This window comes from Lotus japonicus, chromosome 3, assembly GCF_012489685.1.
Source record: "Lotus japonicus ecotype B-129 chromosome 3, LjGifu_v1.2".
NCBI classification, from domain to species: Eukaryota; Viridiplantae; Streptophyta; class Magnoliopsida; order Fabales; family Fabaceae; genus Lotus; species Lotus japonicus.
The window spans coordinates 91,997,351-92,012,228 of NC_080043.1; the positions used below are offsets into that span (position 1 = coordinate 91,997,351).

At 37.7% G+C, this 14,878-nt stretch overlaps 2 protein-coding genes across 2 annotated transcripts; one reads left to right on the top strand and one right to left on the bottom strand.

Moving 5' to 3' along the window:
- Positions 1-1,077: 1,077 nt before the first annotated feature.
- LOC130747400 (membrane-associated 30 kDa protein, chloroplastic-like) lies at positions 1,078-6,036 on the top strand. The gene is made up of 11 exons (XM_057600339.1): positions 1,078-1,355; positions 1,451-1,557; positions 1,669-1,779; positions 2,244-2,308; positions 2,393-2,474; positions 3,083-3,157; positions 3,857-3,927; positions 4,021-4,103; positions 4,599-4,663; positions 5,359-5,433; positions 5,634-6,036. The coding sequence occupies exons 1-11, from the start codon at positions 1,226-1,228 to the stop codon at positions 5,748-5,750; spliced, it is 981 nt and encodes a 326-aa protein (XP_057456322.1). The 5' UTR covers positions 1,078-1,225; the 3' UTR covers positions 5,751-6,036.
- A 37-nt stretch (positions 6,037-6,073) lies between these two features.
- Positions 6,074-7,474, bottom strand: LOC130747401 (endochitinase PR4-like). The gene is made up of 2 exons (XM_057600340.1): positions 6,861-7,474; positions 6,074-6,619 (listed from the first exon to the last, which is right to left on the bottom strand). The coding sequence occupies exons 1-2, from the start codon at positions 7,165-7,167 to the stop codon at positions 6,213-6,215; spliced, it is 714 nt and encodes a 237-aa protein (XP_057456323.1). The 5' UTR covers positions 7,168-7,474; the 3' UTR covers positions 6,074-6,212.
- Positions 7,475-14,878: the final 7,404 nt, after the last annotated feature.

Genomic DNA, 14,878 nt, shown 5'->3' on the forward strand with positions numbered 1-14,878 from the left:
TGGCAATGTTTTTGAAAAGTTTTTCATTAATGGGTCAAAGCCCAATCTATACATAAATTGGTGGTGCTTTTTTTTGTCAAATGTCTTTTATTAACGGGTCAAAGCCCAAAGCAATACATAAATGTTATTATTAACACACCTAAACACCACGAACCATGCTCGTAGTAATTTATTAAAATGTTCTTTTGTGAAGGATAACTTAAGTGGTAGAAGTTGAAAGACATATAAATTAAAAGAGAGGAAGGTCCAATGGATAAAATCCTAGAGGGTTTAATTCATATTTCCTATGTATAAAATAAAAGTTTGGTACACTTTTTCACTATTAACATACTAAAATAAAAACCTGGCACATAAAAAAATAAAATTGCTCCCGAGTTCTTATTTCTCGTGCAACTTCAAAATTCAACAATTTCAAAATTCCCGAAATTTAATTAGGATACTCACTCCGTCCCTTATTATGAGAGAGTATTGAATTTTTAAATATATGATATTAGACATTAACATTACCAATATTTAAAACTTAGTAGTATGGTTTTTTATTTTTCAGAAACTTAAGTTTTCGGAACAACATCTCTATAACGAGAATTGTGAAACTCGCCTGTTTGCTTTCTTCAACTTAACTTCCTACACATGAGATTTGAAAATTGTAGTCATTTCTAAATCACACATTACTAGGTTTTAGAGCTGACTTCAGCTTGACTCTATAAAATCCATTTTTCGATATTTAAACATGTAGATATCGGAAATTCAAATCTTCGTTAAATTGTTTCGAAATCAAACATAATTATAGGTATCAGATCTGAGTCCCTATGAATGTAACTATGTTAAATACTTGATAAAAAGAGTTTACCTGTTTATAATAACTCTATCGGCTCAAAATTGCGAAAACAATTATGTCCACTAAAACATATGATTAAATTGTTTGGGATGAGGGTGTGAGAAGAAAGAAATGTAATTTTGAAATAAAAAAAGAAAAAGAAGAAGATGTGTGTGAATTGGGGCGTGGGTATCAATAAAACCCAAAAACAGGCCCAATTGGTTATGCAGAAGAGAAGAATATAAGCCCAGTGAAAACAGAGTCCACCATCAATCAACCACTCATACTCATCATCGAATCGAGCAACGAGAGCGAGAGAAGAAGGAGTGAGGTTGAGGAGTGGTTCCCAAAACCACCACCATATCCATCATCTTCATTCATTCCTATCAATATCATCACACACCAAAAATGTCGACGAAGCTTCAAATATTTACAGGATTACCCTCCACGCCATTCCAATCTTCTTCTCCCTCTCCCTCCTCCACTCTCTGCATGCTCAAGAAGCCTCTCACTACCTCCTTCCTCGGCACCGGAACAGGTACCAATCGATTCAATTAACCGCCACCACAATCAACGCCTAATTTCTAACCTAATTAACCGTTCTTGCGAATTGCGGTGTTTGGTTCATCGCAGTGGAAGTTCTGAGGCTCAGTGGGATGAGGGTTGTGAAGCCAGTACGAGCTCCTCGCCGTGGAGGCGCTCGAATGAACCTCTTCGATAGGTTCGCTAGGGTTGTGAAGGTGAAGAAAGAAACGATTTAGTGTGTGTTTTGTGGGGTTTTACTGTTTTAGCTTTAATTTTTCTCATTATTGTTGTCGTTATGGTTAGATTTTGTCATCTTAGTAATGCAGTCATACGCGAATGCTGTCATAAGTTCCTTTGAAGACCCTGAGAAAATCTTGGAGCAAGCTGTGCTTGAAATGAACGATGATTTGACTAAAATGCGCCAAGCTACAGCACAAGTTAGTTACACTTTTTCCTTCTAAATTTGATTTTTATGCTGTTGTTGCTTTGATTTTCATTTGTCATAATTGTTTTGCTCGGTCATAGATTGAGGGTGCGTTTGGGAAAATAACTTAACTAAGCAGGTCTTAAGCGCTAGCTAGCGTTTATTCATAAGCTGATTTGAGAAGCTTATTGAAATAAGTTGAAAATAGCTGGTAGATAAGCATAAGCTTTTATTCATAAGCTAAATTAAGCATCTTATGAAAATAAGCTAAAAAAATTCAATAGGTATTGATGTAAGCTCTCCTAAACACTTGCATAAGTGCTTATGCTCTAAGATAAGCTCAAATAAGCTCTTCCATACGGGGTTAAATGCTGAAAACAAAAAGTCTGTTAGTTTTCCCCTATGTATGCCATATTACTCATGTCTTCACTTTATTTTCATTAAAAATTCGTTTTTTTTCTTGTCCCCTTTCTTGAGGTATTGGCATCTCAAAAGCGGATGGAAAATAAGTACAAGGCTGCACAACAAGCTTCTGAAGAGTGGTAATGTATGATATAGTTATTATCTTAATTTGCTTGCAATGTTTGTTGTATCAATACCACTTTTGTGCTTTACATTTGATGTAGGTACCGTAAAGCACAACTTGCTCTTCAGAAAGGTGAGGAAGATCTTGCTCGTGAAGCACTTAAGAGGCGTAAATCTTTTGCAGTACGTGCTCATTTTGTTAATGACTTTTGTGATAACTTTATCCTATGTTTCTATTTTAGGTTTTAAAGTGGATTGTTTATTTTTGTGGTGTGAACATCAATCAAATAAACTTGTTGATTTTGACTTGTTATCGTTACTTTATCATCCTGTTATTGCTTAATATTTGCATTTGCTATGGTTCCCATTCCTACATGCATCTGTAAATGCTTGATGGGAACTCTTGCCCATGTTCATAAATTATTTAACCTCAAAAACAGATATTTAGGGCAATAAAATGAGATAACCTTTTTTTTTATATTGAAATGAGATAACCTTTCAGATTGTCATGTCCCTGTTTCATATTGTGTTGTGATCAGCTCAGCTCTGACTTTTTAGATAATGACAGACCTGACAGTAGCTGACTTCTGTAAATTATTTTGATGTATTCGCATCAACTTATGTCAGATGATGCTATAGATGTGAATGCCAATGACAATGTTGATTAAAATATTTGGAATTTGCTAGATTGTCATTTTATTTCATGATTCAGAAAATTGCAACTTCAAAATAGTTCCTTATAATGGGTATCACATTATGGAAAGCTCATTATATGCTTTAAAATGTTGCAGGACAATGCAAGTTCGTTGAAAGCTCAACTTGATCAACAAAAGGGCGTTGTTGAGAATCTTGTCTCTAATACACGGGTAAGCTAAAGCTTTTTCTTTCTCAGTATCTTAAAACAAAACAATGAAATGTTATGTGTTAGGAAATGAAAACAGAATGTTTTTGAAGCACTGGGAGGAATAACTGAGCTGACTCTTTTCATGGAGTGACATCATGACATAGGACTAGCTAGCACTAGCATCAAGAAAGCCTAAGTCTAATGACCAATTGAGCTATGCATTTTGGAGTAGTTTTAACCCTCGTCTATGTGTTGGGTGTATATTCCTTGAACTTTACTAGGTCATAGTAATATGTCTTGTTCTTAGAATTTGTAAGCTGTTATTTAAGTTCATTTTATTTTTTCCCTAATGCATTCATTTTATATTTTCACTAAGGCATGTTTTTCTAATTTTCACTGCCCCTGCTAATGAGCTATGCTTAGCTTGAGTCTATATTATATAGGTGTATGATTGATGATTGATTTTATTGACGTCCAAGTTTCTCAAGAGTAGGATGTCAGGAAAAAGGAAATGGAAAAAAGAGATTAGCCAAAGCTAATTTATGGCTGATGGGGACGATGCAGTTTAAAATTGATATGGGAAGACATAGTTCCCTCTTTTGACTCTTTTGTAAAAAGTGTATCCTTCTAGAGATGACTGGAATTGGTTGAACCATTTTATTGCTAGCAGGCATTTTATTTATATGCAATGCATAGTTATTTACCGCATAGTTATTTGTAGCTGTTGGAGAGTAAGATTTCGGAGGCAAGGTCGAAGAAGGATACTTTGAAAGCAAGAGCTCAATCTGCAAAGTTTGTCTTTCAAACCTTCTACAATTGGCTTCCATTGTATTTCATTCTATATTCTTTGGCTCTGTTAGTAATGTCTGTTGGTTGTTACTTTAGGACTGCAACTAAGGTGAGTGAGATGCTGGGAAATGTCAATACAAGTAGTGCCCTTTCAGCTTTTGAAAAGATGGAAGAGAAAGGTGAGAAAGTTCACTGTGTCAATTATTGGGCTTCTTGGATACATAAATAATACTTATAACCTAGATTACACTTGATGTTTGCCCCTTTACCATGTACAAAGATACACTAAAGTTTGTTTTTTGTTTTTGTTTTTTTTAAACGACACTAAAGTTGTCATGCCAAAGATATATTTGAGGTTCTATCCTTCCTACCTGCTTCCTTTTTTTTTTCCTTTTTGCAATCTGAAAGCCTATTTATGAATTAACTGTGAAATCTGGGAGAAAATATAACATCTTGAAGTTTCTTTTGGTTCAAAATCTGTTACTTGAATGTATTTCAATAATCTGATGAGGACTGTATCACATAATATCAAGATATTATGATTTAATCTGAACCTGAACTCTTTGATATATGGGCATTTTGACAATATGTGTCCTCATTCTTAATTATCCTAATCAGTGTAATTGTAGTTGAAATCTCCTTTTCTTTCTAATTATTTCATGTTATCTTGATAGTGATGACAATGGAGTCCCAAGCTGAAGCTCTGGGCCAGTTGACAACCGATGATCTTGACGGGAAGGTAGGGGTTGTTTATGTACCATCTAACTTTGAGTTTATATGTATGAATTGTATGTGATTTTTAAAATGAAAGAATACAAATGAAAAAGAAGAAAACCTAGGTTTATTTTATTTTAATTTATTATTATGGGAAATGGGATCAAAGGAACCAAACCCAATCATATTTTATCCAAAGAAATGATGATATTTAAAATGATTGAAATGGAAATCTTTATATTATTTTCATAGCTACATTCACTATGCTCGGCAGTTTGCCTCTTCGGTTTCTATTCCACAGCAATGCATTTTTCTTTTTTTGTTTCACTTGCTGTTGAAAAATATAGAAACCATTTTCTCAGGAGTTATGTAAAGACCGAGTTCCAGTTATGTAGCGATTTTTTTCCGTAAATCTTTTCTTTTTGGAAATTATTTGAATGACTCAACCAGAAAACTATAAGAACAAGTCTAATGTCCAAATTTATATTGGGATACACCACATGAATCCTAGGTGGAATGGGTTCTTTTAGCCTCATTCTTATCTAGGGCTACATCATCCATTAATTTTACCATGCAGTCGGTGAATTGGTGTTGTATAAGCTGTTAAACTTACTCATTTATTACGTAAGTAATTGTTAAATTCTTGGATTTCTTTCTCCTGCACCCTTCATTTCTTGCAGTTTTGTATGGTAATTTGGTGAGAATTATTGATTTTTGCAGTTTGCATTGCTTGAGAGCTCATCTGTTGATGATGATCTTGCAAATTTGAAGAAAGAATTATCCGGTAGCTCGAAGGTATGCTTCAAATGGCAAATAGTCTGTATCTCTGAATGATAAGAAGTTAGAATTTTTGAAGTAACTTCCATGCAAAGTTGTTTCCAAAGCATTATATCATGCTAAAGAAACTAAATTTGATGTAGAGGAATTGTCATAGAACTACCAATATGCTACACATCATTTTACTGTTTCATTATTTGACTGTTTGCTTCAAGCAGAAAGGAGAACTTCCTCCTGGGAGAAGTGCTACCTCTAGCAACACTGGAATACCATTTCGAGATTCTGAGATTGAGATGGAACTTGATCGATTGAGGCAAAGAGCCAAGGAGTTTTGAAGCATGAAATCCCTATTGTCTCTCTATATTCTATGCTTGAGTTTAGTTTTATTTCACATATCAACATTGTACAGCTAAAGGCCAATCATGATAGTATTGTTTGACTAGTGGCCAAATTTGGACTGAAAAATGAACACATTAGCTGCAATCTTCTGTAGCTGTTGTTTCATTAAATTAACTTATAGTGACAATGTTATTGTGATATACTTACGATCAGAATTCAGAAGTCCCAAGTGTGCTGAGACTTGTTGGTAATACAATATTTCCTCTCCCGGGAAATCTGATATATCACTATTAGCAACAATAACAAGGATGAAAAAAAATTTGAGGCAGCAAGGCTTAAACTCTTTATTCATGTTCTAGTACAATAACAGAACCTGTGTATTCTTAATTTATTGATATGCTGTACCATAACAAATTCATATAAAATGTATATGAATAGTACTAGAGGCACCTAATTATTTAGCAAGTAAGATTATCCCCAGGAGCAACACCGAGTTGTGAACAATATTGGGTATAGTAATTAACTCGAGCTTGAACTGTGTTGGAGTTCGCACCATCACATTCAAGTTGGCCATTGATAGCTCTAATGGTTGCACCAAACCCTTGGCTCAAGACAGGGCGCACAAATTGCATCCAGTACCACAGTGCTGTCTTGAAGGACACAACAGGGTCATTGGCCACTGTCTCTGGAGCATTCAATCCATCGAAATCGTTGCTCTTCCCTGCTGGTCCATAATTGAAGTTCCATGATAGTTGGATTGGTCCACGCCCATAATAGCCTTTGTTAGGTGCACAAGGGTATTCAGTGTTGGTTTCGTCACAATAGTCCTTTGATGCGCCATCAATCTCTTCTATGTAGCAAAAATCTGCATCCATGTGGCAATGTGTATTGTATCAATTAATCATTCATTAATCATAGTATAAGCCCAAAAAAAAAATCATGGTAGTTTACAAATTCATGACTATTGGGTAAATATTTGTGCGTGTAAAAGATGTTAAGAAAAATATTTTGTATGACCAAGATTTCTCTGCAGGGGTTATGTCACTCGAGAAGATATAGTTCAAGTGTTAGTATATATTTAGAAGAGAAATAGAAGGAATACTAACGTCCTGTTTCATGGGTGAAGTGGGCAAAAGCAGCTGCAATCTCACGCTTAGAATCATCCAAAGAGTCAAGGCTACCGAATTGGTTGTAGGAATTGAGAGCATTGAGGAAAGCATCTCGTGAGTAGAAATTCTTCCCTGCACAACTAGCATCAGCCTGATCAATTATGCCATTGAAGAACTCTGGTGTGACTATGTCAGCTACTGAACTTTGGGCTCTCACAAATTTGGGAACCATCATCATCATCATGACAAAGGCTACCGCAAATCGTGGAGCATGAATGTTCAGTAACTTATTCCCCATGCTCATCCAATGTTAGGAACAATATAAATCACTAGGTTGTAGCTTAATGCTATGTATGTAAGAGAAATTGAAAGTGTTTGATGAAGGAGGTAGAGTTAGCACAAAGGGAGGTATATTTATTGTGCTAGTGCTTGCTAGGTAGGACTTTGAATTTTATGAAGTGCTGGCTGTACGTTACACGTATGACGTACCATGTTAATTAAAGTTGTTGATGACATTTCTGTCTGAAGATGCAAAGGTGAGAAGAATTGTATTCGCTTCCAGAAAGCGTTGGCACGGGCTGGATATTTTGACTTATGACTTTGGTTTGGGGCAATGAGGTTGCATAGGTTTGGACGTTTGGTGGTTTTTGGCCATTTAATGGAAATGTCCTGTTCATGACTTCTACATGTGAATGAAGTGGCATGATGAAAGAATCTGTCGTCAGAGTACAATACATTACTTAATTGTTACTATTAAACTAGCAAAGAACAGGACATTTGAGTGTGTTGCTGCAGCTATAGAATGGATATTTGAGTGAAATATTAAAAATAATTTTAGAAGGTTATTTAATAAAATAAAATAAAGCAAAGAACTTATGTTTCTTTCAGTTATCTTAATATATAAATATATACATACTATATCGTATTTTTTTAAAACAAAATTATATCAATGATAGCAAAAGATAAGAGTACAAAAGGCACCGACAAAAAATAAACCCAACTCAAAACCAAACCCCAACAACTCCAACACCATACCAGCCAAAAAACTAAACAACACAAAACCCAACCCACCCCACCCCAACCAACCTAATCACAAAGACTAGATTGATTAACCTTAATTTGCCTCACAACCCCTTAATCATGCGTTATGTTAAACAACCAATTATCTCAAAAGTTTAAATTATTGGATAAAAATCACATGAATGATTTTAAATTATTATTTTGATACACTCTCTCAAGTAAGAGTCAATTTGAGCTTAAAGCGTGAAAAATGTACAGACCCCCTACCATGTACTTAAATTTAACTTGTTTATTAGAAGAATTGAGGCGACAAGGATCGAACTCTAAACTACTTGATCATAGATACTCAAAATCGCTTAATCATTTTTGACATAAAAAATTGTAATATTTCTCAACTTTTTTTCATTGATTTTTGAATGACAAGTTTTTTTTTTTTTTTTGTTAACATTGGGAGAAAACTTCATCAATTTTGCAAGAGAGTCGGAGAAGGTGGAAGGAAATTATAATTACATGGGACCAAAATAATATGTTCATAAAATTACAGGGACCAAAGATGAAATTTAGCATATGAAAAATTAAAGAGAAGCATGTATTTTTTTTTTTGGATAAACCCGCCGTAAGATTAAATTTAGCATATGAAAAATTAAAGAGAAGCATGCATTTTTTGAAGCGTGAAGAACGTACAGACCTACCTACCACTTATTTAAATTTAAATTTTTTATTAGAAGAATTGAGACGGGTATCAATCAAACTCTAAGCGGTTTGATCATAGATGCTCTAATATCATGCCAACATAATCATTTTTTTACATAGAAAATTGTAATATTTCTCAAAAAAATTCATTAATTTTTGAATGACAAGTTAACATTGGGAGAAAACTTCTTCAATTTTGCAAGAGAGACTTAGAGCAACTCCAACCCACAATTTCTTATTTGGTTTCTTAACACACTATTCGGCACTATTTTGCACTATTCCGGTAGGCCCGTACTGCCACATCAGACTTAAGGAACTTGGACTGATATGGGCGGACCGAATGTGGGCCTGTGGACTGTCATGTAACTAATGGGCCGGGCAACCCATGGTCCAGCCGGACCAAAACCCAAGCTATAAATAAAAGAGGACCGCCCAAGCGGTGGGGACCTATCATTTCACGCATTTTTATTCACTTTGTGACTTTCGTTTGCTCTCTAAACTGGTTAGCCTTTAGTCTGTGGTTCCATACCGGAACATTGGCGCCCACCGTGGGGCACTGGATACTTTCCTAGGCTTCAATTTTCACCGCAATGGTGACTCGATCCGGGGCGAACGGAGAGAGGAATCATGTTCAACAAAATGATGTTCCTCCCGATGTTCTTCAGCGGATCATGGACGATCTCAATGAACTTCGTCAACATAATCAACAGTTACAGAATCAACTTACTGACATCAATCAGACTCAGGGTTTACAAGAGGGCGATCGAAGAATGGCTGAGACGGTGGTGGACTTTCAACCTTTTACAGAGGAAATAGCGAACACTGCCGTCCCAGACAATTTAAAGACATTGAAACTTGACTCGTACTATGGCGATTCAGACCCAAAGGACCATTTAGTGTATTTCAACACGAAAATGGTCATTGTAGGCGCATCAGACGCGTTGAAGTGCAAAATGTTGCCATCAACTTTTAAGAAATCAGCGATGATTTGGTTTACCACTCTACCGTCAAGGTCAATCGTCAATTTTACTGAATTATCTACAAAGTTCTTGTCTCAGTTTTCTACCAGTCGTGCACAAAAAGTAACTCCGGCGACATTATTTAATGTTCGTCAAGGACCAAATGAGACTTTGCAGTCTTACATGGGGCGTTTCAATCAATTATCTGTTCATTTGGAGGATAAAATGCCAGAAATTTGCATTGCAGCTTTTGAATTGGGCTTGAAGCCGGGTGGTTTGAACAGTAATTTGAGTAGAAAACCTGTGGAGACAATGGTGCATTTGCGCGAAAGGGTACAAGGATACATCAGGGAGGAGCAGAGTGATCGGATCAAGAACAACCGCCCGAATGCAGCGGTTCCAGGGCAGAAACAGCAGTTTGAGACGAAGAAGGGAGCGGTTACAGATCAATATTCGAAGGGATGGACCGAACGTGGCAACGCAGGGTATAATAATCGTAACCGTTATGACGGCCGATTTGATAACCGTTCTAATTTCAAAAATCGTGCTCAACCGTATGGAGTGCGTGGGCCAGGACATTCGATGACGTGGACTCGGAACCAAAATGACCGTGCAGTACCTTTGGCGGTTAATTTGACTGAAGCTTTGCACACGTGTTTGGAGGCGAATGTTATTCGTTTTCCACGACAGCCAAAGCCGTCAACAGGTTACGTGGACAAGAAGAAGTGGTGCGAGTATCATAGGATTTCAGGGCATAATACTGATGACTGTTTTACTTTGAAGAAGGAGATTGACAAATTGATAAAGGCTGGGTATATGAAGCAGCTTGAAGGGCGAAGCAATTCTGATGAAGCAGGAACTTCAACAAGACGAACTGAAGATGGAAAAGAGATTGAGGGCGATGGTCAAGATAGACAGTCAGATGGAAAAGCAAAGGGGCGAATTCATTCTATTTTTGGTGGATTTCGTGGCGGAGGAATGACTAATTCAGCTCGTAAGAGGTACGTTCACTCCATTAATGCTGTTTACTCTAACGATTGGGGAAGTTGGGCAACCAATCAACCCAATATAACGTTTACTGTGCGAGATTTTGAGGGAATACAGCCTCACGAAGACGATCCAATTGTTGTAATGCTGAGGATTGCTGATTATGAAATTGAGAGGGTACTTCTGGATCAAGGAAGCTCGGCGGATTTGATTTATGGTGACGCTTTTGAAAAGTTGGGGCTAAATGAATCTGATTTGTTGCCTTATGATGGTTCTTTAGTGGGTTTTTCTGGAGAAAAAGTATTTGTTCGAGGATATGTGGAATTGAAAACTGTCTTTGGAGAAGGGAAGAATGCGGAGGCATTTGCTATTAAGTTTTAAGTAGTAAAATGTACTTCACCGTACAATGTACTTATTGGGAGGCCATCACTAAACAGATTGGGGGCAATCATTTCTACAAGACATTTAACGGCGAAGTATCCATTGAGCAAAGGAGGAGTTGGAATTTTAAAGGCTGATCAAATGGTTGCTCGAAAGTGTTATTCAGAAAGTTTTAAGCAGTATGGGCACATGGGTAAGAAAGCAGTGAAAGAGGGGCATCGAGTTTATGAGGTGGATTTAGAACAGTCAGAAATTATTTTGGATCCTCGAGAAGGATTCAGTGAGTACAAGATGAAATCAGAAGAGGAAACTAAGGCGATCCAAATTGGTGAGCGAAACTTAAAAGTTGGTGTCAATTTAACTACAAGTCAGGAAAACAGGTTGGTAAAATTATTATCTGAGAATATGGATTTGTTTGCATGGAGTGCAAGAGATTTACCAGGAATCGATCCGGAATTTATATGTCACAAATTGGCTTTAAATCCCGGGGTGAAACCTATTGTTCAGTTTAAAAGAAAGATGGGCGAAGAAAAGGCAGAGGCTGTAAAGGTGGAAACAAATAAGTTACTGGAGGCTGGATTCATTAGGGAAGTAAAGTATCCAACTTGGTTGGCGAATGTTGTTATGGTGAAGAAGGCTAATGGCAAGTGGCGAATGTGCACAGATTATACAGATTTGAACAAGCACTGTCCTAAGGATTCTTATCCTTTACCGAATATTGATAAGCTTGTGGATAGGGCATCTGGATTCGGAATGCTTAGCCTCATGGATGCATACTCAGGATATCATCAAATAAGAATGTATCAGCCTGACGAGGAGAAAACAGCTTTCATGACAAATCAGGCGAACTATTGCTATCAGACTATGCCGTTTGGGCTGAAGAATGCGGGAGCAACATACCAAAGGTTGATGGATAAGGTGTTTGACAAGCAGGTGGGGCGGAACATGGAGATTTATGTAGACGACATGGTGGTCAAGTCAGAGGAAATGATGGCGCATTGTTCTGATCTCGAAGAAGCTTTTGGCGAACTAAGAAAGCATAACATGAGACTTAATCCGGAAAAGTGTTCGTTTGGAATTCAAAGCGGAAAGTTTTTGGGTTTCATGATCACGAGGAGAGGAATTGAGGCGAACCCTGATAAGTGTAAGGCGATACTCGATATGCAGAGTCCAACCTCAGTTAAAGATGTGCAGAAGTTAACAGGAAGAATAGCAGCTTTATCCAGGTTTCTTCCGTGTTCTGGGGAAAAATCAGCACCATTTTTTCAATGCTTAAGGAAGAACAAAACTTTTCAGTGGACTGAAGAATGTGAGAGGGCGTTCCAAAGTTTGAAGGATCATTTGTCCAAGCCACCAATTTTAGCCAAACCAGTTCCAGGTATTTCATTATCACTGTTTATTTCCATCTCTGATAATGCAGTTAGTTCAGTTTTGTTGCAAGAAAATAAGGATGATATGAGGATCATATATTTTGTGAGTCATGCTCTTCAAGGAGCTGAAATTAGATACCAAAAAATTGAAAAGGCTGCATTAGCTCTAATCATATCCGCCAGGAAATTAAGACCTTATTTCCAAGACTTTCCAATTGTGGTAAAAACAGATTTGCCACTTCGCCAAGTTTTGCAAAAGCCTGATCTGGCTGGACGAATGGTTTCTTGGGCTGTTGAATTGTCAGAATTTGAAATCACTTTTGACAGGAAAGGTCTAGTTAAAGCACAGGTATTGGTGGATTTTGTTAATGAAATGTCTTCCAGTGAGAAAAATATGGAAGTTGGCGAATGGAGTTTGTCTGTAGATGGTTCGTCTAATGTCAAGGGAAGTGGAGCTGGCATAATCTTAGAAGGACCAGGTGGCGTGACAGTTGAGCAGTCACTCAAGTTTGACTTTAAAGCAAGCAATAATCAGGCAGAGTATGAAGCTATAATTGCAGGTTTGAAGTTGGCGATCGAGATGGGGGTCAAGAGCATAATGATTAAAACAGATTCTCAGATAGTTTCCAGGCAAATTCAGGGTGAATATCAGGCGAGGGACGCACAGCTGGCTAAGTATTTATTGAAAGCTCAGGGATTGATAAAGCAGATAGGCACAGTGCAGGTCAATTATGTTCCGCGGGAGGAGAATACAAGGGCGGATATTCTATCAAAGTTAGCAAGCACCAAGAAGCCGGGAAACAATAAGTCAGTTATCCAGGAAGTCTTAAGTAGCCCAAGTATCGAAGAAGATGAGACAATGATGGTGTTAAATTTAGCGAATTCAGATTGGATGGGGCGTATCAAACAGTGTTTGGAGGCAGAAGGCTCTAATGTGTTGACATTCTCTAAGGATCAAATTCGCGAGGCGAGTCGTTACACATTGTTGGGCGATCAATTGTACAGAAGAGGGATTGGAATTCCTTTATTGAGATGTGTTTCTAAGGATGAAGCGGAAAGAATTATGTTTGAAGTTCACGAAGGTGTGTGTGCAAGTCATGTAGGGGGAAGATCTTTGGCGGCGAAAGTGCTCAGGGCAGGGTTCTATTGGCCAACTTTACGAGGGGATTGTATGGAATATGTGAAGAAGTGTGGTAAATGTCAAATTTATGCAGATTTACATAAGGCGCCGCCTGAGACTCTTAGCTCAATGAGTTCATCGTGGCCATTTGCAATGTGGGGAGTAGATATTCTGGGACCGTTCACTCCAGCAGGTTCTCAAATCAGATTTATTTTGGTGGCGGTGGACTATTTTACTAAGTGGATTGAGGCGGAATCAATGGCGAAAATAACAGCAGAAAAAGTCAAAAGGTTTTATTGGAGAAAATTGGTTTGCAGATTTGGCGTTCCAGCAACTATCGTCTCAGATAATGGAACACAATTTACAAGCAGGAGTGTGAAGGATTTTTGTGCAGGAATGGGAATTGAGATGCGTTTCGCCTCAGTTGAGCACCCTCAGACAAATGGACAAGTGGAGTCAGCGAATAAAGTCATTCTCAATGGAATTAGAAAGCGTCTAGGCGAAGCTAAGGGATTATGGGCTGAAGAGTTAATCACGATCATTTGGGCGTACAATACTACTCCTCAATCAACTACTGGCGAATCACCTTTTAAGTTGACTTACGGGGTAGATGCGATGATACCAGCAGAATTACAAGATGTAACTTTCAGGGTGGCAACTTATAATGAAGAGCAGAACGACATGAATAGAGTGGTTGATCTCAATTTAGCAGAGGAAACGCAAGCAGAGGTTCGTTTGAGGCAGGCAATGGTAAAACAGAGGTCGGAAAGGCGATACAATTCTAGAGTGGTTCCGAGGCAAATGAGAGTTGGTGATTTGGTTCTGCGTAGGAAGGCAAAGGGGCCTGATGATTCGAAGTTATCACCTAATTGGGAAGGACCTTACAGGATTCTGCGTGAGCTTGGTCAAGGGGCGTATCATTTGGAGGAGTTATCGGGGCGAAGGGTCCCAAGGGCTTGGAATGCACAACATCTCCGTTATTATTACAGTTGAAGTGCAAAGTGGTTCGTTCGGTTTGTTTGGTTTTGTACAGTTTGTTTCAGTGTATGTTTGTCCAAGACTATGTTTCGTTGTTTCAGTTTGTGTGTGTTGAAGTCTACGTTTGTTGGTTGTATTGTTTAAGACTATGTTTGTTGTGTAAGACTAAATTCGATGCACTCTTTTCTCTACCCCAGGCGGGAGAGTTTTTAACGAGGCATCAATTATTAATGAATAACAGGTATGCACTCTTTTCTCTACCCCAGGCGGGAGAGTTTTTAACGAGGCATAACCTTTTTAAAATGATCAAGGGCTTATCATTTTATTTATTTCTTTTACCCATAGCGGAAACTTATCAACTAAGGTCTATCAATTGGGCGACGTCAGACAATTGAGAAAAAAGTAAGTCTCTTAAAACAAGAGCATTCGGCCACGAATTCATAAGCACAGTCTTAAATTGGATTTAAGCTTGTCCAAACTAAGCACAAGTCTCCACGCGAGCATACT